Below are 23,815 nucleotides of genomic sequence, written 5' to 3'. Positions count from 1 at the left end.
TTTCACAGACGAGGAAACGGAGGCACAGAGAAGTGAAGCATTTTACCCAGCGCCTGGACTTGAGCCCAGGCAGCCTGCTCTCAAGTCTGGGCTCTGAGCGCCCCTCACGGGACCTCTCCCAAAGTCTCCTTGCTTGTCTCTGCACCTCCAGTCTCTTCCTCATTCAGTCCCTCCCACGTGTTGCTCACAGATGCATCCTTCTATCCTTCTCGTTTAAGAAAATGCTTTAATGGCAAAAATGACTCCAGCAGTGTGGTCTTTCTGGAGCATGCCCTGCTCAAAAAACCTTGAAACCTGCCCCTTCTCCCCCAGCCCCATTTCCCTACTTCATGCTAACAGAATAAAGCCCATTCCCTGGGCTAGGGATTCAAGGATGTGACCCCAACAAGCTCCCAACTCCCCTGGGGAGCCCCTCACTGTTCCTGGCTCCCCTCAGGCACCCTGTCTTCTAACCTCTCTGACGGCACCGGTTCCGGCCCCGGCACTGCACGGGGGTGAGTTCTGAATGCGTGATGGATCGTTCTTCCTTGAGGAAAGGCTGCAGGTCTGATTCCTCTTTGAACCACCAGAGCATCTACCACAGTGTGTCGCACAGAGATAGGCGCGACACACGTGATGAATGAATAACAGTGGAGCCAAGCTGCTTTATGAGGGTGGAAATTAATTATTTCATTAAACAACATTTGTGGAACTCCTAAGGCTAATAGCTCACTTACGCTGAGAGCTTATTATGTGCTGGTCACTGTGTGAAGCCCTTCACATATATTATCATTTAAACCTATCTGCAGCCTTGTGAAGTCAGTACTATCACTATCCCCCATTTTATAAATGAGGAAACTGAGGCTCTGAGAGGGGAACTAACTTGTCCGGAGTCATACAGCCTTCAAGTGGAGAAGCTGGAATCAGAACTGAGGCTACCTGACTCTGAAGTCCGTGCTCTTGATCACCAGACCTCACTGCCTCCAGAGGCCAGCAAAGTGATAGACAAACATTGCAACATCTGGGTGATGTCTGAAGACCACATAACGGGACATATAAGTGATGTCAAAGTCATAGAGTCCAACATCTGAGAAACATCATAGCACTGACAATGTCAAAATGTCTGAGGAATATACGGATTGTATATAATGTTGCCCTTTACTCAGCCAAACATTTACCAAGCACCCACTACATCCGTGCCAGGCACTATTTTAACCCAAGGGTGTAGTGCAAAAAATGCATCCTCTCATATAGTTGATGGGGGGGGGGGAGAGAGAGAGAGAGAGAGAGAGAGAGACCAAAAAATTAAGAAAAATTATATGTCAGATATATACACTACCAAATGTAAAATAGATAGCTAGTGGGAAGCAGCCACATAGCACAGGGAGATCAGGTCGGTGCTTTGTGACCACCTAGAGGGGTGGGATGGGGGGTTGGGATAGGGAGGGTGGGAGGGAGACGCAAGAGGGAGGAGATATAGGGATATATGTATATGTATAGCTGATTCAGTCTGTTGTAAAGCAGAAACTAACACACCATTGTAAAGCAATTATACTCCAATAAAGATGTTAACAAAATTATATGTCAGAGGTGACAATTGCCATGGAAAAAAATAAAGCTGAGTCAGGAAAAAGGGACTGTCCAGTGAGCTGGGTGGGGTTACACTGGTGGCACTCTACTTGTATAGGATCAGGAGGCACCCCCCCCGCCCCCAATAAGGTGAAGTCTGAGCAGAGCAGTGAAGTAAGTGGGGGAGCGAGCCATGCAGCGACGTGTAGATATCTCAGGCAGAGGACCAGCAAGTGCAAAGGCCTTGAGCTATGCTTGGCCCAGTCTAGGAACAGCTGAGAAGACTGCGTGGCTGGAGCAGAGGGAAGGGGGAGAGAAGGAGTAAGCAAGAGTCACAAACACAGGAAAATGCCAAGGCCTACATAAATTCAGGCCCTGTGTAACACTGCACTTCTGGGTAACAGTAATAGGATTCATTCATTCCACATGCCTGGCACTGTCCTCAGTCCTGACAACACAGAAACTGCTACAGATAGGATCTCTTGGAGTCTAACGGGGAAACAGACAAACTCCACAGTGCCACGTGACAGGTGCTATGTCAGGGCGCTATGAAAGTACAGAAGAGCGCATCTAACCCACACTAGGGACCAAGGAGGCTTCCTGGAGGAGACGGCACTTGAGCTGCCAAGCAGGAGAAGGAAAATGCTCCAGAATACAGATGCAGAGAGGGAGGGGAAGGTCAGAACCTGGAATACTGGGCAGAGCTTCAGCAGCAGTGCCAGGGCCAGGGAGCAGCTTGTGGGAGGAAGGGGTCAAGGAGAAGGGCTTGGGGAGGAAAGTGATGGGATGGGGAAGGGGGTGGGGAAGGGCTTGGGTGTGTGGGGACTGACAGAGCATCTGCACAGGGAGGCCCAGGTTTAAGCAAGTGTGTTGGAAGTTGGTGGTTATGGAGTGGGAGATACCAGGTGAGTAGAAGTGATAAAAAGACTTCAGCAATTTACCTGCTGGCCCAGGACCCTGCTATCTCACCGGCCATTAGGTGGGTCCACCTGGGAGATGACAGGGAAGCAGAAGGTAGGGGGCCACCCCCACCTGCACCAGATCTTGGTTTCTCATCCCATCCTACAAGGTTCAGATCCTTCTTTTAGGCAGATCTCTGTGTCCTCACCCTGGGGCAGCTCCAGGAGATTCCTCAAATAATCATAACTCAAATACTCACAACCCTTTGTGGTCTTCAGTGTGCTTCCACCATCATAACCCCTGTGTCTCACAGTAACTCTAGGATGGACAGAGCTCCACTGTTATCCTCCTTTCCATAGGAGATGCTGCAGCTCAGAGAGGTTAAGGCTTTGTCAAAGTCACACGGCCAGTGGGTGACTAAATTGGGACTCGAGCCCAGCTCTTGAGATTGCAAATGCCACGGTAACACTGCAGCAACTGCAGAAAACAAGGCCCGGTGATGGCCAAGTCCCAAGGATAAGACTGGGAAAGGGGGTGGGACAGGCTCTGGAATGGGGAGGAGACAGATACAGGGGTGGTGGAGGCTGAGACTGGAGGCAAAAAGGGAGCAATGTAGGGGGTTGGAGAGGTTTTGAGACAGACCTAGAGGCCTCTCCAGAAAGATCTGGTAAAATGTGCCAGCAGGGTTGAAAAAAAAATACAAGCTGCATCCTCCCAGCCCCATGTCTCTATGACAAGGTAGGGAGGGGCCTCTTGCTCCCATCTCACAGGTGAGAAAAGGGAGGCAAGGAGAGGTGCCCACATGGCTTGCCCAAAGGCCCACAGGAACTTAGGGCCCAGGGGTCCTTTTAGAAGCCGGTAGGGTAGACAAGACATCGGAGACTTTTCCCACTCCTGCGTGAATGACGAAATAGAGATGATGAGAGGGGAGATGGTGATGGAGAAACCAGGGCCGCATCCAAAGAGGGAGGGGAAACAGGCAGAGGTACAACGGAGCCTGTCAGCGGCAAAGATGGTGGAGAGATAAGGCCCTGACACCCAGCTCCAGTTACAGGCAGCATCAGCTGGTCGGGTGTCACGGACTCCCAGCGCCTCCTCCCGCCCGCTTGGACCCATCCACTTGGGCAGTTCCGCAGCGCAGAGCTGCCTGGTCCCTGAGGGGTGAGGATACCGGGGAGGAGGGGGCGGGAGGAAAGGGCTGTGCGCCGCCTCCTCCTCTTCGCTTGCAAATCCGCAGAGGCCTCCGCCGCAGCCTCCAGGCCCGCCCTGGCCCCCCTCCTCCCCCCATCTCCCGCCCCCCTCCCCGCGCCTGGATGGTACGCTCCGGTCCTCCTGGCCCGGCTGCAGTGGATGTTGCTAGAACCCACGCGGAGGAAGGAAGAGACGCAGGCAGGCTGCGGTGACCCAAGCGGCCGCCCCTGCCTCAGGGACCCCTTCCCGGAGAGACGGCACCATGACACAGGGAAAGGTACCGGCATCTCCCCCACCTGCATCATCCTCCATCCTCTGGTTCCCCCATCTCCCTGTCATCCTAAGCAAACTCTCAGGACCACTGTAAGCATCCTCCCTTGGCTCTTATGCGAAGGTCCTGCGTGGTCCCTGCTGAAGTCAGAGGCCCAAAAGACCTGTTTCAAGGAATGGGTTGTGGCCTCTTCCTGCCCACCAGGCTCACCTCCCCTCCCATCTACATTCCACCAATTGCTTTGGCATCACAGGAGCCTTCACAGACGCCCATGTCCCCTTAAGGAGTCAGCTTAGGCGTGTGGTGTGTGTGTGTGTGTGTGTGTGTGTGTGTGTGTGTGTGTGTGTGCGCGCGCGCGCGTGTGCATCCCCAGGGTGAGCCCTGAGGGGCAGTCCCTACAGGGCACCCCAACTCTGTCCAATCCCAACCCCAACCATATTATACTCATCTTTTACACCCTCCACAGAACCCCCCACACACCCAACTCCCTGTCATTATTCCATATCTGGATACAGCCCCTGTGGTTGGGGGGTTACTATGGCAACCCTGCTTCAGGATGTTCTAATTTTTGTTTTGGCTTTGGCCAGACATAGGACTGAATGGGACCGACTAAAACATCTCTTTTTGTTCCTGTTTTAGGCCTGAAGTGTAGGGGAGGGGCTGGGGCAGAGACTTGGCTGGCCTAGTAGGGTTATGTAACATCAATAGCCTGTGGAATTATACAACCACCAGGGCCTGGGGCAAAGAAGGAGGGTCCTCTGGCCCTCTGCTTGGGGGTGCTAAGGATTGGGCAGAGAAAACAGAAGAAGGGCCTCCCCTCCACTCCCCCTTCTTTTCTCAGAGATGAGCCTCAGAGCCAATGGCATCTTTCCTGGGCTCTCAGACCCTCCTTTCACTGTTTTTTAAGCTCATCAGGCCTCAAAATGATGTCATTGGGTGATACCACCTCGTGCCATTTGGACAGACTTCACTTGGTAATGCTGGATGTTGGGGGGCCAGGGCCTAGGGTCAGCAGGGTGGTTGTTGGTAAGGAGGACCAATGTGGACCGGGCTGAGCTCAGAGGTGATAATCCTTTTCCCAGGCACAAGCCCTGAGTCTGGGCTCAGAGAACCTTGGTTCTGGTGGGCTGAAATGGATTCTCCCGGGCATGACCCTTCTGATCTGGGTGATGAAGGGGGTTGGGGAGCGGGAGGGATGAGGCCGGGCCCTACTCCCACAGGCCTGGGTTCTGAGGCCCTTCCCTAAGGACGCAGGGGTGGGGTTCACATGGTGAAAATGAAGAGCTCCCCGCTCTGCGGATTCTCTCCCTCCATTTCCCACCTCCACCTCCACCAGTCACTTTGCTGACGCTGCTTCCTGTCCTGAGGTGAATGTATTGCCCCTGCCTCCTCTGCCCCTCACCCCCAGCTTGCTCCCAGGCTTTCTGATGATGGAAAAGACCCCTCCAGTTCAGTCATCCTCAGGGCTGGATGGAAGCAGAAACCTTCCGGTGCTTGTCCATCTCTGGGCTGCCCGCAAAGAAGGAACTTTGCAGCCTTCCTCAGTGGCCCTGCAGGTTTAACTCATTCTTTTTGGAACCAGACCTAAATCCCGTTTGTTTTCTGAGGTTCAGTCCTTTTGGCAACGTTTCAGTTTTCATACCATCCCCGCCTCCCCAATCTTCCCTTCCCTGGCGGCATCATTTGGGGCCTCCCAGCCCCTATCTCCTCACCAAAGCTAAACTTGCACATTGTGGAACCAGGGCCATATTTGAGTGTAAACAGACTTGAATTTTCAACCTGCCATGGGATATTTCCCACTGGGCCTCAGTTTCCTCATCTGTAAGATGAAGGAAGGGGCTGAATGAGGAGGTGCTTTCCCTTCCATCAGTGACAGTCTGATTCTGTTCTGGTTTGAGGGAGAGGCTGAGGTTCCAATAGCATGAGGCCAAAATGGACTCTTAGCCAGGGCCCTATTGCCCCTCTGCTCCCCTGCAGCCCCCATTCCTCTTCCTCTTTTTTTTTTTTTTGTCTGCACCGCCCACAGCATGCAGGAACTTAGTTCCCTGACCAGGGATTGAACCCATGCCCCCTGCAGTAGAAGCATGGAGTCTTAACCACTGGACTGCCAGGGGAGTCCCCCTCTTCCTCTTTTTTCTCTCTCCTCTCTCCTTTCTGTTTCCCTGCTCTTCCATCCCCACCCCCCGGTCATCTCCAGCCCAGCAGAAGGAGGCCAGCCCCAGTGGACGGTGCCTGGGCTCTGCAGCCCAGTGGGCCATGTGTGGCTCTGAGTCATTCTTCCTCTCTGATCCTCAGTTCCTTCATTTAAAAACAGGGGTCGGGCTTCCCTGGTGGCGCAGTGGTTGCGAGTCCGCCTGCTGATGCAGGGGACACGGGTTCGTGCCCCGGTCCGGGAAGGTCCCACATGCCGCAGAGCGGCTGGGCCTGTGAGCCATGGCCGCTGAGCCTGCGCGTCCGGAGCCTGTGCTCCGCAATGGAAGAGGCCACAGCAGTGAGAGGCCCGTGTACTGCAAAAAAAAAAAAAAAAAAAAAAAAAAAACAGGGGTCAAAATACAACGAGCAAGGTAGCGGGGAGATGCAATGAGAGGACCTTTCATTCAGTTATACTTTTAAGGGCCTACTACTCTGTGCCAGGCCCTTCCCTGGACCCTAGGGAAACAGTGGAACCGTATAGCGCCAGTCCCTGCCCCGGGGACAGTGACCACCAATGGTGGGCTCTCCTAAGAATTTTCTCCTTCCTCAGTTCTTATCCCAGCTCCATTGTGTGCCCCTGGCCAGCCCTGAACCCCCTGGAGCTCAGTTCTCCCATCTGTAAAATAGGGAGATTCTTTTCTTTCCAGATTTATTGGGGTATAATTGACAAATAGAAATTGTATATATCTAAGGTGTGTGATATTTTGATATACATATAACTTGCGGAATGATTACCACAATCAAGCTAGTTAACACATCCATCACTTCACATAGTTACCTTCTGTGTGCGTGTGTGTGGCAAGAACACTTATGATCTACCCTCTCAGCAAATTTCAAGTACACAATACAGTATTGTTAACTATAGTCACCAGGCTGTAATTAGATCTCCAGAACTTCTTCATCGTGCATAACTGAAACTTTGTGCCCTTTGACCAGTATCTCCCCATTCCCCCCACCCCCCAGACCCTGGCAACCACCATTCTACTCTGTGCTTCTACGAGTTCGACAATTTTAGATTCCACATATAAGTGAGATCCTGCAGTTTTTGTCGTTGTGTGTCCGGCTTATTTCACTTAGCGTGATGTCCTCCAGGTTCATCCATGTTGTTGCAAATGACAGGAATTCCTTCTTTTTTAAGGCTGAATAATATTCCATTGTATATATACCCCACATAAAATAGGGAGGTTCTTGTCTGCACCACTGCCGTTCCTAGTGCAGGTGAGAAAGTACCCATGGAAGTTCCAGAAATTGAGGGGCTGGGGAAGAGGACTTAGAAGGTGCCCTCTCCCTGGTGACTGTCTCTCTCTGCCTCTACTCCACAGCTCTCTGTGGCTAACAAGGCCCCCGGGACAGAGGGGCAGCAGCAGGCGAATGGTGAGAAGAAGGAGTCTCCAGCAGTGCCTTCGGCCCCACCCTCCTATGAGGAGGCCACCTCTGGGGAGGGGCTGAAGGCAGGAGTCTTCCCACCAGCCCCCTCGGCTGTGCCTCTCCACCCCAGCTGGGCCTATGTGGACCCTAGTAAGTCTCTCAGCTCCTGGAGGCTGGAGCATCAGGGGGAGTGGTGGGCCCAGATGGAAAACCTGCAGAGGAAGAAGTTGCCCAGAAACAGACGCACTGTGTGGTTGTTGTATGAGGCTCTGATGTCAAAGGTTTGGGATTTGGAGGACTGTTCTGAGGGTAGGTCAGGGAGAACTCCATGAAGAAGTGGAGTGATACAGTTTCTGCAGTCATAGTTCTCTTGGATGGGGAAGAGGGGCTTTTTCAAGTCACCAACCTAGGGCAAAAAAAGGGGACAGATGGGGGGAAAAACCAGGGGCTGGTCTAGAAGAAAGGGATGCAGAGAGGGAGTGAGAGAGGTCAGAGTGGACACAGGAAGGAGTAGTACGAGGCTACAGCTAACTGTGACCTCAGCTGGGGCTGGCTCCCTATGAGTGTGGGTGCAGTTTGCTGACATGCTGGCTGATCTGAAACCTGTCCCCATGGAGGCCCCAGGGTTGTTTAGGGCGGGGGCCTGAGGATCCACTTCACCCATCACTCTCCTTGTCTCTCTACCCTCCCCCAGGCCTTAACTGGGGGCGGGAGAGCACGATGTGGGGAAAGTGTGTGGATGCCAGCCATAGCGTCCCTCACTCCCAGGCACAATTCCTAGGCCGACCCACCCGGGCTGACGCCAGCTCCTTGCAGACTAAGAATCGCGGCTGGTGGGGGGCCCTCTGTTCGGTGTGGCAGCCTGTGGGAGCTTTGCCTCAGGGCTGGGGACGTACAGCTCCCGCAAGCTGCAAGGAAGTCTTCCTCAGCCCCCTCGACCCCCTCCCCCACCTTGTCACCCCACCCCCCCCCCCAGCAGAATTCTAGAAGGGATCCCGGGGACAATGCCTCAGACAGTCTCTACTCACAAGGAGCGGCCACCATGGTCCACAACTCCCACCACAAAGCCCCTCAGCCCAGACCCAAGCAGACCCACCCCACCGTGACCTACTGGAGGGCCTCTGAAGGTCTGGTGTTCATGGAAGCCCTTCCTCCTGCCCCTGACACCCACAGGACTGCTTTTTCTCTCCTTTTATCCCCCTCTGTGGCCTGGCCATTTGGTCTTTGGTGGGGGATGTGGACAGAACATGAAGGAGTGAAGGATAAGAGGTTTAGGGTCTCCAAGCCCCAGGTTGGCAGTGGGTCCACCTCCCTCCCCCTTCCTCATTTCCCATATCCTGGTTGCCAGGACTGGCTGCCTTAAGGAATGTTTTCCAACGAACTGTCAGGGCAGAGGAAGGAAGCTCATTTCAGTCAGCATGTGACAAACATTTACTAAGCGCGCACCAGGCACCGTGTCTGGCACTGAGCTAATTTCTGGGGATGCGTTGATTTGCAAGCCCTTCCCTCACAGAGCTGACAGTGTAGACAAGTAAATGGATGATTACCACATGGTGAAAGGCAGTGATGGAGGCCTTGGCAGTTCAGCTAACCCGTCTGACAGTCAGGGAAGACTTCCTGGAGGAAGGGGTATCCATGAGGGGAGTCCTGAAGGATGGCATGTATTAGCTTGGTGAAGAGGTGGGAAAATGAGTGTCCAAGGCTGAAAGAAAGAATGTGCAGGGGCCCAGAGGCAGGAGAGCACATTGCTGAAAAAAATATAGTCAGGCTGGAGGAAAGTAGAAGGGAGTAGTGTGCAGTGGGGCTGGAGGGCTCGTGGGAGGCTGAGGAGGCTTTGTTAAGGAACTTGAACTTGAGTAAAAGGCAGTGAGGAGCCATCAAAGAGTTTGAAGCGAGACAGTGCCGAGGTCAGATTTGAAAGACCAAGACAGGCTATTACTGTGGAGGGGAAGGTCATGGAGAACTGGCAGGGATGGTGGAGAGCAGAGTGGACATGTCTGAGGCCTTAGGAATGACCCAGACGAGGGATGAAAGAGAGAGGGTGGTGCCGTCAGCATCAGGCACAGAGCTTTCACTTTTATCTCGTTTCATCCCCATGAGGTGGGTATCACCAACCCACATCACAAAAGAGACAAAGAAGGCTGGTGACTTGCTTGAGGTCACACAACTAGTCAGTCTTGGGGAGGGATCCATGTGTTTGCTTACAGAGCCCATGCTCTTCCAAAAGCCTGAGTTCTGGGACCAGGCCCCCACACTTCACCCACACCCACATGCCACTTCTTGCCCTTGTCCTGGCTCTATTTCCCCTCCAGCCTCCCCCCAGCTCTGGTTCCCAGCTGGAGCGCCAGCAGGTCCACCCCACCTTCGAGTCCCCAGTTCCCACCCCTGGGGCCTCAGAGCAAGCCTGGGTAGGACCTTTGACTCTGGGATGTGCGAAGTAGCCCCGGGGAAGTGGCTGTCCTTCTCTGATTCTCAGCCACAGCGGAGCCAGAATGTCCAGGAAGGGGGATGGGGGGCACAAGAGAGAAGGGCCACATTGGTATGACAGAGCTTGGGCCCCAGGGAGCCCCCGCTTGGGGTGGGAAGGGGAGATGACAGTTCCTTCTCAGACCCGGAACAGGAAAGGTGAGGGGCAACCTGGGAGAGATCTGGGATCCCTGTGGGATGGGATGGGGTGGGGCAGGAGGAGGTTTGACAATGGGGCTGGAGAGAAGGGCTTTGCCTGGTCCAGAAAGGCAGTCTGATCAAAGGTCGCTCTGAGCCGTTGGGGGTGGTGTTATGTGTGTGGGGGCGCTCATGGCCCTCCCCATATGCCCACCCAGGCAGCAGCTCTAGCTATGAGAGTGGTTTCCCCACTGGAGACCATGAGCTCTTCACCACCTTCAGTTGGGACGACCAGAACGTTCGCAGAGTCTTCATCAGGAAGGTAACTGCCTCCCCTGACTCTCCCAGACTGGCAAGCTGTGTGGGGGGGAGCCTCTCGAGAAGCCGCTGGCCCAGTCTCCTGCCCAGAGGCCATCCCTCTCCCCAACCTTGTGATCCCAGCTGACGGCACCTACTGGGAAGTTGGGGTACCCACTGCCCCCTGCTGCGGCTGAGCACATGGTCACTTCTCTCCAGATCCCATGGGTGTGGGCTCTGGAGCGTCTTTGCTGTCCTTTCGCCTTGTCCTGGATTCATTCCGATGCCCCCTAAGAAGGAGGGTGGAAAGCCCAGGATGAGGGTCTGGAGGGTAGATTGAGTCGCCAGGAAGTTGGGGTCTCCCTGAGCCTTGCTGGGGGCCTGAGCCTCCCTGGCCTCCAACAGGGCCCCCCAAGCTGAGCAGAACCCCCTCCCACCCCCAGGTCTATACCATTCTGCTGATCCAGCTGCTGGTGACCTTGGGTGTCGTGGCTCTCTTTACCTTCTGGTGAGTTGGCTGTGTGGACCAGCACGTTCCACGGGTGGTGGCGCCAGGTCTCCGCCTGGGGAGGAGGGTCCAGAGTCAGACTGTTCTTAGAACCGTCTGCCTGAAGATGTTGGTGCAGGGCAGCGGCCCACCTCATGCTGGGAAGAACCTTAGACCGTGCACAGGGAGGGGTCCTCCGTCCAGCAAGGGGTGGCCCCGTGCTTTCTGGGCCTGCAGGTGTCTGTGAAGCAGTCGTTCCTCTCAGATGCAGCAGCCCTACACCTGGGCACATCTGAGTCTCAGCTGGAGACTGGGAGACTGTGGCTGGAGCTCCATCCCCCACCAGGGGTGTGGTCTCTCCTTTCTTCCTCTTGAGTCCTGCGAACTGGCGGGCGGGGTGGGGTGGGCAGGTGCAGATGTTGAATCAGAAATGGAGACAGAGGGTAAATTCTGATTCTCTCTCCCTCCCTTCTCTGCAGTGACCCCGTTAAGGACTATGTCCAGGCCAACCCAGGCTGGTACTGGGCATCCTAGTAAGTATACCCAGGCCCCTTCCCAGAACACCCTCCGCAGCTAAGGTGGGAAATCTCCGCTGACAGAATCCCAGCCCATGACCTCTCCCCATCCCATAGGAACTGCCTCACAAGAGCATGGCCAGAAGGGGCCTTCTGGGGTGTTTAGAGCTGAGGGGGAGGGGAGGAGATGGGCGTTGGTTCTGGTGCCTGCACAAGGAGGGAAGGGTGGAACTGGGGTCATGGCTAGGGAGACCCAGACCTTGGCCTGGAGGAGAAGGGGGGCTGGGACACCTTGGCCCACACTAATGATAATGTTGCTACTCAATATTAACATAATTGTTATTAATGCTTGTGAATTATTAATCATAAGAGCTACCATTTATAAAGTGCCTAATAAGGGCTGGGCATTGTTCTACGTGCTTGATGTGCAGTGTTGCATTCACTCCTCAGAAAACTAAGTCTCAGAGAGGTTGAGTAATTTGCCCAAGGTCACACAGGTAGGCAGTGGTAGAGCTGGGATTCAAACCCAAGATTCAGGTTGAGGCTTGTACTCTTTTTTTTTTTTTTTTTTCGCGGTACGCGGGCCTCTCCCTGTTGTGGCCTCTCCCGTTGCAGAGCACAGGCTCCGGACGCGCAGGCTCAGCGGCCATGGCTCACGGGCCCAGCCGCTCCGCGGCATGTGGCCAGCCCGGGGCACGAACCCGTGTCCCCTGCATCGGCAGGCGGACTCTCAACCACTGCGCCACCAGGGAAGCCCGAGGCTTGTACTCTTAATCCCTCTGCTTGGCAGACTCCCTTCCCCTCGAGCAGTTGGCTCCTGCTTGTCCTATACTCTTTAAGGAGCATGGCAGGTAACTTGAGAGGTTATTCTGACCCTCCTATGTAGGCAATTAAGGAGCCATTCTGGATACTTCCAGGCCAGACCACCCTGTTCAAAGCAGAACTACTGTCAGCAAAGTCTCCTTCAGCACCCACTGTGAGCCCAGGCCAGAACTGGAGCTGGTGGGGAGGAGGCCTCTGCAGGGGAAGGTAGTGGGCATACAAGGCAGCCTGTGAAAGAGCAGCATTCAGAGGAGGGGGAGCCCTCAGTCCATGTCAGCGGGTGCGCCTCAAAGGATGAGCCAAGAGGCCTGGGGACTGGGGTGACTTAAACAAAAGCATGGGAGTGGGAGCGCACGTGGTACATTGGGTACATTAGGGACCAGGCTGGCGGAGCACTGCAAGGCTCCGTGAGGGGAATCGGGACATCCCAGAGAGCAGCGAGGCTTTCTGGGGTGGAGGCTCTGAATGTCCGCCCAAGGAGCTTGCACGCTACAGCTGTCCCAGGCCTGTTCCTGGATGGGGATCTGGTGGGAATGTAAGCTCAGCCCAGAGCCTCCTGGACCACCGGAGCCCAGAACAGTTCCAGAGTGGGCCTCCAGTTAACAGAAGCCAGCCAAAGGCTGACAGGAAGGAGACATCCTGGCCTCTGGGGCTCCCCAGAGGAGCGGAGGAGTGGAGGAGAAGCTCAGCCAGGTTGGGGGTCCCAGGGGAGGAGACATTCACGCCCAGAGCCTTTTTTAGGGCACAGGACAGAGGACCTGTCTGCAGACCAGGCAGGGAGGCGGGCGTCTTGGGGGACTGGGGGCACTGTAGGCTAAAGCTCATGAGGCCCCAGGGACTGCCACCCCGGCCAGCCCCCATGGTGGGTTGGCGTGGCTCCCGGCACGTCAGCACCGCCTGGCAGCCTCTGCGCCCTGCCACCTCGGGAATGCGGTCCGCAGGCCCCTCATCAGGCCTCCTGCCGGAGGGTCTTTGGGACTCTGTGCCCTAAGCAGATGGTGGCAGGGGGACAGTCCAAGAATAAGCAGGCTCTAGAATTGAGGGCAGAGTCCACCCCACTGAGGATGGTGTGAGAATTTGACCTCTGAATGGTTGAGAGGTCCTTCCTCCTCAACATCTCCAGGCAGAAAACAGATGCTGTCTCAGACTCAGGGGTGGGTGGGTGTGGAGAGAAGTCGGGAGTGGGCATGGACCGTGTGCTTTCCATGGAGCATCGTAAAGCCTTAAAGGTGCTTGGGAATTCACCACCAAGATGCTGCCCTGTTCTCTAGAAAGCCAGCCTGTTGCTCTGCCCCACCCTGCCCCCTCCTCACGTGGCTATCCAGTCCTGAGTCTGCCTCTGGATCTGAGACCTAGCAGGTCTGACACCTAGTGGGTCTCACGTCCTCCAAATACCAAGCCCTTAATAGCAGTAAGAATAAAACATGGCACTGTGCCATGTGATTTGCGGATATTCTTCATTTGATCCTTAACAGCAACGCTACGAGGCAGATACTGTAATTATCCCCATTTTATACATGAGGAAACCGAGGCTCAGAGAGATGTTGCTTCCTAAGCAGCAGAGCCAGGATTGAACCCTGTCTTTCTGATTGAGAAGCTTGTGCACTTCCCCTCCATGCTCTGCTGCCTCCCCACAGCCTGGGACTGGTCCTGGAGCATCATAAGTTGAGGGAGGACGCTGGGTTTGGACCCTGGCCTCCACCTGAGCCTCGTGCCTCGGTCTTGACATTTTGTAAACAGACCACGGCTCTAGCTCAGGCCCTGGGGCCCAGGCTCTGACAAGCAAGTCTGTCTTTCACTTCTTCTGTGACTTATTCTTGGCTCCCTGGGATGGCAGCCTTCCAGCACCACCCCCCTCCCCCCAGCCCACGCTTTCTCCAGGCCCCAATCATCTCCCTCAGTGGGCTCTCGCCTTATTGTCTGATTGCTCTGTCTGAGCCTTGGCAGCGGGAACTGCGGGCCTCCCTACCGTGCGGGGGAGGAGTAAGGGCTGTGGGGCGGAGGTGCGGGGACCGGACAGAGGAGGAAAAGTGTGAGACCAGACTTGGGGGAGGTAGGTCCGAGCCTCTCCAGGAAGCTGTCAGTTAGCCAAGTTCTAGTTATAATAATAACAACTCCCATCTTCAGGTCCCTACCCAGTGCCAGGCTCTGTGCTCAAGGCTGGACTGCATGCTCTCATTCAGTCCTCGCTACAGCCCAGGGAGTTGGTACCAGTATTCCCGTTTTACAAAGCAGGAAGCTGGAGCTCTGCAATTAGGTAGCTGTTCAAGGTCACACGAGATAGTGGTGGCAGAGCTGGGCTGTGAAATGCGAGGGTCAGGCTCCCAAACCGCCCCATACGCTCCAGGTCGTCCGTCCCTCTGCCGGTCCTCCTGACTACTCGTTTTGAGGGTTGAGGAGCTCTGGACCAGGGAGAAAAGGAGGCTGGGCCCTGCCCTCAGGAAGCTTCCAGTCTGGCCAGGGAGACAGGCCCCACACCCAGGGTACACATAGACAAGGGTATTATTATTATTGTTACTGTAGTCAAAGTGACTGGTGACTCAAGGGAGACCAAAAGAGAGCAGATGCTGGGGTATTTCTTAACAACTGGGGCAGGACGACTCTACTGTTCCTCATGGAGCAGCATGGCCTGCAGCCCTGGCCCTGGCACTGAGAACCCCTCCATCACTGTGACAGCAGTGATGCATCATTTGAGAACCACTGAAGAATAGGAGAGGGTGAAGATGGAGGGCTCCTATGTACCAAATCCAATAGGCTTGTCTCAACCCCTACATTGCCTGTGCTTTCACATTTCATCCAGAAATATTTAAAGATCGCCTAACCCGTGCCGGGCCCTGGGTTGGACGATAGGTTGTTCCAGATGCCACATCTGGGTGGGGATCAGATGAGCAGACCCGTGGGGTGTGGGGTGCAGGCTTTGGTTGAGTTATGTCCGTGGTGCACAGAGGAAGCCCCTCCAACCTCAGCCCCAGGTATCCTCGTCAGTCAGTCCTTTCCAGCAGGGGCAGAGAGTGGTGGGCACACCGTGAGGGTGCAGAGGGCAATGAGAGGGTAGACGGAGGGGCGGAGTGCGGTGTGGGATGGGCTGGAGAGGTAGGCGGGGGCGGATCACGCAGGGCATCACCAGGTCTTTGGAATTTTAAACAGGAGAGTCACATGTTGGGATCTGCCTATAGCTTGGAGAGTGGAAGGCAGGGCTGGAGGCAGAAGGACCAGATAGACAGAGATGACCCGACCCAAAAGGGTGGTCGTGGGGATGGAGAGAAGGGAACAGATGTGAGAACTGCCTGGGTAGAGGATCAACAGGTCCAAGTGATTAGTTGGGCATGGCAGGGTGAGAGTCAAGGCTGACCGAGGTTGCTGGTTGGGTGACTCGGAGGCTGCATGACATCCTCTGCAATAGGGGATGCAGGAGAAGGGGCAAGGAAGAGGGCAAGTTCGGCTCTAACCTGCTGAATTTGGCATGTTTCTGAACAGCCGTGTTTGCCCAGTAGGCAGTTGGTTATTCAGGTCTGAGGTTGAGAAGGAAATTCTAGATCAGAAATATGGTGTGTGAGTCATGAGCATCTGCCTGATAAAGGGAGTCCTAGGAATGAGTGAGCCCACCCAAGAGGATCATGAAGGGAGACAGTCTGATGGGAGAGACCCTGTGCTGAAGGAGATGGAGAAGGAGTGACCAGGGAGGTAGGAGGGGACCCAAGGCTGTGTCATTGTGGAAACAGGGAAACAATGAGAGAGATCAGATGTCAGCATGTCCAGGTCAGATAAGGATGGACAAGTGTCAGTTGGACTCAACAAGGTCATAGTGATGTGGCAAAGCCAGCTCTCATTAAGTGGGACAGGGGCTGGTTTGTTAAGTTGAGGAGTAATTGTGAGATGGAGAAGGTGCCGTGAGTGGAGACAACTTTTTCAAGAAGCTTGGCTGTGAGGTTGGATAAAGTGACAGTAGCTGGAGCCGGGAAAGATGTTGGTTAAAGATGGAGAACATCTGAGGAGGTTTGTGAGGGAGAAGATGTAGCAGTCGATGGCAGGGCAGTTGAGGGTGTGGGACCCAGAGGCTTGGGCGGATTCACCTGGGACGGGAGGAGGGACAGGAGGAAGGACACATAGATGCATGACACGATGTTTGCAGGCGGCAGGCTGGGAGCCAGTGGAGCCCCACCTCATCTCGAATCTTTCTGGGACACATCAGGCCAGACCAGGCAGGAGAGTGAGGCAGCCTGGGAGGTTTGCAGATGAAGGAGGATGGTTGGCATTTTTTGCTGTAGGGGATGGGTGAGAGAACCGAGGAGGGAGATGAGGAAGGATGACAGGTGCCATGTGTTGAGGGCACACTGAGAGCTGGAGGCCATGCATTGGTGTTGGCACCAATCTAGGTAGACATGAGCATACGCCACCCTTGGGTCTTCAGCCCTCATGTCTCACCTCCTGGACTGGCCTCCACCTCCACTGCTCTCCAGAAAATCCTTAGTCCTCGACCCCTGTCTCTGGGTTCCCCCTGAGCTTCCTGCCAGTCTCCCAATGGATACGGCCACCTGATCCAGAAATTCATGCCACAGGTACTTCTTGCTGTGCCAGGTGCTGACAGGACAGACAAGATCATTGTACGTAGTGACAGGGCCAGGGAAAGGCCTAAAGGAGGCAGTGTGGGGTAGTGGTTATAAGCTAGGACGCTGAAGGAGAATGCCTGTGTTCTAACCCTGCCTCTGCCATGTGGTAGCCGTATGACCTTGGACAACTCACCTGCTCACTGTGCCTCAGTTATGAAGTGAAGAACGTGCTTCATAGAGAAGATATGAGGATTATATTAGCTAATACTCATAAAGCATGTAGCTCTCTGCCTGGCATATAGAGAACACTGTATATGAGCTTTTCAAAATATATATAAGTAATAAGATATTGTCTGGGGGGAACCACTTTGCACCGGGTGGTTAGCTATCACATGGCACCCAAGATTCAGTATTTCTAGAAGCAGGCTCATCTTATTCCCCTTCCTTTCTTTTGGAACTATACCATCACCCTGCCCATTGCGAGGTTCTAAGATGATCATGCGCTTAACCAACCCCTGCCCCTGGCCCGTGGCACCCTGCTTGATGCCCTGTGGGCAGGGGTGGCAGAGAGTGGAACGAGCAGGGGACTGGGGGGAGGGCCTTCGGGGAGGGCCAGTTCTCCCATCCACCTGTCTCTCACAGCGCTGTCTTCTTTGCGACCTACCTGACCCTGGCCTGCTGTTCTGGACCCAGGTATGATGGTGGCTTGAGGAGCAACATGGCTTGTGGGAACATGAGCAGGGTCTTGGAAGTTCTGGCCCCAGGCCTGCTTGCCGCCAGTGCACCCCTAAGAGGGCCCCATCCTTCTCTGGGCTCCATCAAGCAGGCCTGCCCCTCCCTCCTTTACTTGGCACCTCAGAGGTGGGGGGAGGGTGAAGGCATAGATGGGGGCACATGGGGATGTGGCTGAAGGAAGAAGCTCCGAGGAGCGGGGATGAGTTTGTCGGAGAGCCCTCGTACAGCATGACCCAGCCTGTGCTGCAGGCACCGCCCCCACTCCCCTCTGAACTCGGTGTCTTGCCTTACAGGAGGCATTTCCCCTGGAACCTGATCCTCCTGACCATCTTTGTAAGTGATGTGGGAGTGTCTGGGGACAGATGCTGAGTGGGGATGGAGGGAGGAGGGTTGAAGGGTGAGCTTCGAGGGCTAGGAGTTGGAGATAGCCGATGTGAGGTCACTGGGGGTGGCAGGGGTATTTTCGCCCCAATCCTTCTGCAAAGACACCCCACCCTCTCTTTCCAAATGGCCTTTCTCTCCCCACTCCATCCACTCTCTCTTTCCATTGTGATTTTGTTTTTAAGAGGTTTGTATGGGGACTCCTAGAGCTATGGATAACAAGAGCCGGGGGTGGGGGTGTGAATCTTAGAAAGGGGGACAAGCAGGGCTGCAGAAAAAAGAAAGGGACAGCTGGGACCTCCTTCACCGGGAGAAATCCTGGAGGTAAATGTGTGTGTGAGCAAAGCAGACTCAGAGTTGAGGGGTACGCACAAGGGGTGGAGACCCAGGCTGGCCCTTGAAGGTGTCTGGGCCCCCAGCATTCCCTCATCCTGCTTCTCCTTTCAGACCCTGTCCATGGCCTACCTCACTGGGATGTTGTCCAGGTAAAGGGGCCAGGCGGAAGGGGGCTGGCCACACCCCGAGGGGAGCTGCCCCAAGCACAGTCCTTCCGGGGAGCGTTTGGACGGGGGTGGGGTGGGGTGGAGGGGGGGTGGGCGTTCAGGCAGGCAGGAGATGTTGGCTTTGAGCCCGCTCCTCCTGCACTCTGCCTCCAGGAACTGGCCAGGCTGGTGGGTGGGGGTGGGAAACGGAGGAGAGCAAGGTGACACCTCTCAAGCTGCAGCTGAAAAGACCCCAGGTTCATGATCACACAGTTCCCTATAAGCCACCTCCAGGCACCCGCACACACCCCTCCCCACCCCCATTTCCACCTCTTCAAGATCCTTCTAACAGGATTTTGAGTGTGTGCATGTTGGGGAGGGTGGGTCCCAGTAGAAAGGATGAGGAGGCAGAGAGAAGGGGGATCCTGGGAAAGGGGAGAGGCTGTGGGCCAGAAGTCGTGGGATCAGGTCCTGGCAGAAGGGGAGGACCTGGGAGGAGGGCAAGCGGAGACCAGAAGCCCTGCCCCGAAGCCAACCCCCTGGCCTGCCCGTCCTGCAGCTACTACAACACCACATCTGTGCTGCTGTGCTTGGGCATCACGGCCCTCGTCTGCCTCTCGGTCACCGTCTTTAGCTTCCAGACCAAGGTCAGCCCTGGGGCCTTCGGGCCGAGGAAGGTTGGCGGGGGGCGGTCGGGGGGCCCAAGCTTGGATTCCCCAGCTGGGGGAGGTAAAAGGCATGAGTAGTGTCTGGGGAGGCCACCTGGGATGGGAGGGGGAGGAACGCCAGGTTCTGGGGTGAGCACAGGAAGGTGGCCTGCTGCCGAGGCCTCGGCCTTCTGGCCTGCACGCTGCCCAGCCGGGGCCCCCAGGAACGCCAAGCCGCTCTGTGCAGGCCTGAGGGCCCGGCAGCTGACGCCCGTCCCATCCCTGCAGTTTGACTTCACGTCCTGCCAGGGTGTGCTCTTCGTGCTGCTCATGACTCTCTTCTTCAGTGGGCTCATCCTGGCCATCCTCCTGCCCTTCCAATATGTGAGTCTCCAGGGCTCCCAGCCGGCCCCATGGGGATGGAGGGGGTGGGACTGCTGGCCTGAGGGTGCTGTTTCCTCCTACACCCTCCAGGGAAGGCCGGGAGCCAAGGGCTCACAACCTGCCATCCTGTCCTGGCCCTCCTGGCACCTGCCCTGGGCTGGTTGGCAGTGTAAGCAAACAACGAAGCGAGGCTTTTCTTGACAGGTCTGGGCACCTGCCCGCTCCACAAGCCACATCCGCTTCACCTTTCCCATCTTCTCCACTAGGGGGGAGGTGAGGCTGAGGGGGAGGGCTCGGATCATTTAAACCCTAGGCTGGGGAGGGGGCTCCGGAGCTCCACGGGGCCACCAGGCCCAGAGGGGCCCTGAGGAAGGGCTTCCTGGGACTCTTGGAGGATCAGTCAAGTCCAGAGAGGCAGGATCTGGCTGTCCAGGCAGGCGGGAAAGGGGACAGTGGGGCTCCGAGCATACCCCTGCCCCATGAGGGTGTCCATGGGGACAGCTGAATCTCAGCTCTTTAAGAAGTGTCCGGCCTGCCTGGGAAATCCCACTAAGACTGCTCAGGGCTCAGTGACCCATTCCAGGCACTCAGGCTGCTGCAGGTGGAGAAGGGGCAGACTGACGGCATCACAGGAGGGGGTTTGAACCCTGTGAACCCAAGAGAGCAGCTGTTGGACCCCTGCTGAGGGCTCAGGGCTTGTACCTGTCGCGGGCTCCTCTTAGCTACCTCTAGTACGGGGGTCCCCCACTGCCCCTTTTCTGCCAGGCTGAGAGCAGTATTCCTCGCTCCCCTTCCCTACCCCATCCTGCCCAGCCCCAGGTTATTGCCTCCCAGTCCAGAACGTCAGGATTGGTTCTGGCATTTCCTTGGTTCTTCCCAGGATCCTGTTGACGAAGGGAGGAGTCGGAGCTGGCCTGGGAGCCCTCTGTGTATCTAGGATGGGGGCGGGGGCGGGGTACAGGAAGGGGCCCCAGAGCGTCAAAGAACCCTTTATTGACCCGGGTCAGGCTGATGGAATGCCTATGTTTCCAGGAATCTTCTGGGGGAAGGCTCTTCAGAGGGCACGGCTGGTTTGGCACCTCTTGCAAGGTTTCCGCACTCAGCTGGGTGCCCCTGAGGCCTGGGGGGAGCAGAGGTTGGGAAGGGGTGCTGTTCCAGCCTCTGCAGGCAATCCCATCAAGCACAGCTGGCAGGGATGCCAGATGCCCCCCCAACCCCTGGGCCTAAGTCTTTGTCCCCTTCTACCTGAGCCCCTTTACCCACACAGGCAGAGCCAGGAAGCTCCCGACATGGGGACAGACAGCACAGGGATGAGTCCACACTGGGAGAAGGGCGCAGCCTCAGGCCAGACCCAGGCTGGGAGGATGGCAGGGACCCCATAGGATGAGTCACCCTGGGCCAGCCTGAGCCTGGGGCTGTGTGTGGAGGAAAGAAGTGCTGGCCCGTCTGGACATCCCCTTCCAGCCCTCCATGATCGCTGTTACCCTGGGGCTCCCCCACCCACCGTGAGCATGCAGAGGATTAAGGACCTCTCAGTCTGGGGCTGGGTTTGAGGGGGTGAGAGAGGGCCCCCACTGGGGAGGTCTGTGCCACACCCTCCATTCTCGGACTGATCCCTTCTCCCTGCCCCTCTGCCGCACTGTCCATCTCGCCATCCTTGAGCCCATTTTTTGTCTGCCCTGCAGGTGCCCTGGCTCCATGCAGTGTATGCCGTGCTGGGAGCAGGAGTGTTTACATTGGTGAGTGCGGCCTCCTGGGGGCCCTGCCTTCTCAGCCTCCCACCATCTCCTCAGGCCCCTCCACCATCCCTATCTTCCTCATAGTCGTCTTCTCTGAACCCTTGTGAAGTACCAGTGGGCGCAGAGGGGCTCAGTGCGGCTCAGGTCTCTAAGACAGACCAGCTGACCTGGGCAGAGGGGCAAGGAAGGTCGTAACAACAGGATTGACGCTTTAGACAGAGCTGGGAAGAGGTACCCCTGGCTCCTGGGGAGGTTCAGTGCTGCTTGTGGGGGTGGGAGAGTGAGGGTGTCCCAGCCACATGGACTAAATTAGTCCTTGCTCTGCTGGGAGTAATCTGGGAAAGCTTCTTGGAGCAAGGGAGATTCCTGGTACCCTGTGACAGATGCACTTAGATTGAGCTTGTCCTTGGCTGTCCTCACCAAGCTGAGAGTGTTAATGATGATGATTATGGTTATGATAACAATGATAGCTGGTATTTATTGAGCACTTGCTTCTCCCACAGCAAGCTCTGCACACATACTGAATCCTCACCGTAACTCTATAAACTAGGTTCTATTGTTCTCAGATTAAGATGAGGAGCCTGAAGCTCAGAGACTTTAAATGACTTGCAGACAGCATCCTAGGAAGTGGAGGGTTAGACTGGGAATCTGCGCAGATGGCCCCAGAGCCCCACTCAGGGTCTGAGGCTAGGTGGGGAAGGGAGTGGGGTGGCTGGAGGCAGATGCCCAGGAGATGGAAGGTGACCAGGGGCAGATGTCTGCCTAGAGCAGCCCAACACAGGCCCTTTGCTGAGTGGGCTCCCAGCACCTGAATGTGGTGGTGCTCCAGGGCAAGCGTGTGTTGGTGACATCTTCTTGCGGGGTGGGGTGGCATCCAAGGTAAACATCCACTGCCAGCGGGAGCAGTGACCAGACTCTCCTCTCCATCACTGGTGTTTTCAGCTCAACTCAGTCTGGTCAGAGTTCTGGGCTTAATCACAGGTTCCAGAGGCTTATGGCTGACAGAGTGGGGGAGCAGAGATGGGGGGAAAATAGGGGGTCAGAGCTATGAGCAGAGACTTTGGGGGTGTGGAGAGGGATTGAGCCAGGAATGGGGGTGTGGTAGATTCATTCATTCATTTCCACAGGTCTTTATTGAGCACCTACAATGTGTGAGGTGTGTGCTATGTGCCCAGGATGCCACAGTCAGCAGGAAGAGCACAGTGCATGGCACATATTGACACTCAGTAAATATCTATGGAGTAAATGGCCTCCTGGCTCAGAAGCTGAGGGCTGGGCAGGAACAAGGGGTCTAGTGAAACTTCAAGCCTCTCATTTTAGAGAGGAGAAAACTTAACCCCAAAGAAGTTAAGTGATTTTTCTAAGGTTTCCCTGCAAGATAATGGTAAATCAACTAAGTGTGATTGGCCTTGGTCAAGACTAGGGTGACCAACTTATCCCAGTTTACCCAGAACTTTCCCAGTTTTAGCACTGAAAGTCTCACTTCTTGGGGGAACCCCCTAGGAACTCCAAGGTTGGGCAAACCAGGATGGTTGATTATCCTACGACACTAACTTCTCTGGCTCCTGATCAGCACTCTTTCCTCCACACAGTACCTGCTAAAGACAAATTTTGATGAAAAGGTTGGGGTGGGGGGGTGTCAGCTAGGAGGAAAGGAAGGAGGGTCAGACTGAGGGGAGGGAGACTGGGGAGGCCTCAGAGGACAGCGTTTGCCAGGGACAAATGGAAGAAGAGGGGTCCGTGCCGGGCAGAGTGGGAGGAGGGCGAGCGCTGATGGAGGGTCAGGGAGTTTACTTGGCTTCGCGCTGATCAGGACACAGCATGTGTGTCAGCTATGCGGGGAGGCTGTGTGTACAAGTCGGGTTGGATGAACAGTAATCCTTTAAATTTGTTTAATAATCCCTTGCATTATTAGAATAATAAAAATAATCCCAACCATCTGTTCCACCCTTTACATTTTACAAAGCACTTTCACACCTATTACCTCACTGGATCTCCATCACAACCCAGGGAGGGAGGTAGTGCTGCTGTTAGACCTGCTTTCTACACGTGAAGACCCGCTTTCCACATTCGAAGTCCCGGGTGTTAAGGGGCTGGCACAGGGTCCCACCTCCAGTAAGGGGCAGATTTAGGACAGGACCCAGGTGTCCTGTGCCCAGCCTGGTGCCATTGCCAGAACCCCCATCGTCCCCCTCAAAGAGGACAACTTCTATTGGCTTGAAGTGGGGAGAGGCTGGGGTGATCTGTCCAGCAATGTTCCCCCTCCCTCTCTCGCACCATCAGTATTGCCCTCTCTACTGGATTATTTCCATCTGCATAGAAACAGGCTGTAATTTCTCCCAACTGAAAAAACAGCAACACACAAAACACTCTTAACCCACATCTCCCTCTAGCCCCCCCAATTAGAGCAAAGCTCCTTAAAATGGAATCTACACTCTCTCCAATTCCTCTCCTCCCTTCCTCCCTTCTCTCTACTCAGTCCTTCTCCCATTCTCTCTTACCCTCTTAAAAATGCTCTCTCCAAGGTCCACAATGGCCTCCCTGTGACCGAATCCAGCAGTCGTTTCTCAGTCCTTATCTTGCTCAACTCTCAGCAGCAATTTTTTTTTTTTTTTTTTTTTTTGCGGTACGCGGGCCTCTCACTGTTGTGGCCTCTCCCGTTGCGGAGCACAGGCTCCGGACGCGCAGGCTCAGCGGCCAT

The 23,815-nt window shown here is 55.4% G+C and overlaps 1 protein-coding gene across 1 annotated transcript in view; it reads left to right on the top strand.

Annotated features, from left to right (window-relative positions):
• Positions 1–3,901: 3,901 nt before the first annotated feature.
• Positions 3,902–23,815, top strand: part of FAIM2 (Fas apoptotic inhibitory molecule 2) — a 30,363-nt gene continuing 10,449 nt past the window's right edge. Inside the window, exons 1-11 of the mRNA XM_007107480.2 lie at positions 3,902–3,916; positions 7,426–7,621; positions 10,294–10,397; positions 10,816–10,880; positions 11,339–11,392; positions 17,389–17,439; positions 17,775–17,814; positions 18,310–18,347; positions 18,904–18,991; positions 19,280–19,375; positions 21,061–21,114. Of these exons, the coding sequence (XP_007107542.1) occupies positions 3,902–3,916; positions 7,426–7,621; positions 10,294–10,397; positions 10,816–10,880; positions 11,339–11,392; positions 17,389–17,439; positions 17,775–17,814; positions 18,310–18,347; positions 18,904–18,991; positions 19,280–19,375; positions 21,061–21,114 (801 nt within the window). The remainder of the gene's footprint in view (positions 3,917–7,425; positions 7,622–10,293; positions 10,398–10,815; positions 10,881–11,338; positions 11,393–17,388; positions 17,440–17,774; positions 17,815–18,309; positions 18,348–18,903; positions 18,992–19,279; positions 19,376–21,060; positions 21,115–23,815) is intronic.

Source organism: Physeter macrocephalus, chromosome 6 (assembly GCF_002837175.3).
Source record: "Physeter macrocephalus isolate SW-GA chromosome 6, ASM283717v5, whole genome shotgun sequence".
NCBI lineage: Eukaryota > Metazoa > Chordata > Mammalia > Artiodactyla > Physeteridae > Physeter > Physeter macrocephalus.
Note: the sequence above shows the minus strand (reverse complement) of the source record. Positions and strands in the feature narration are given on the sequence as shown.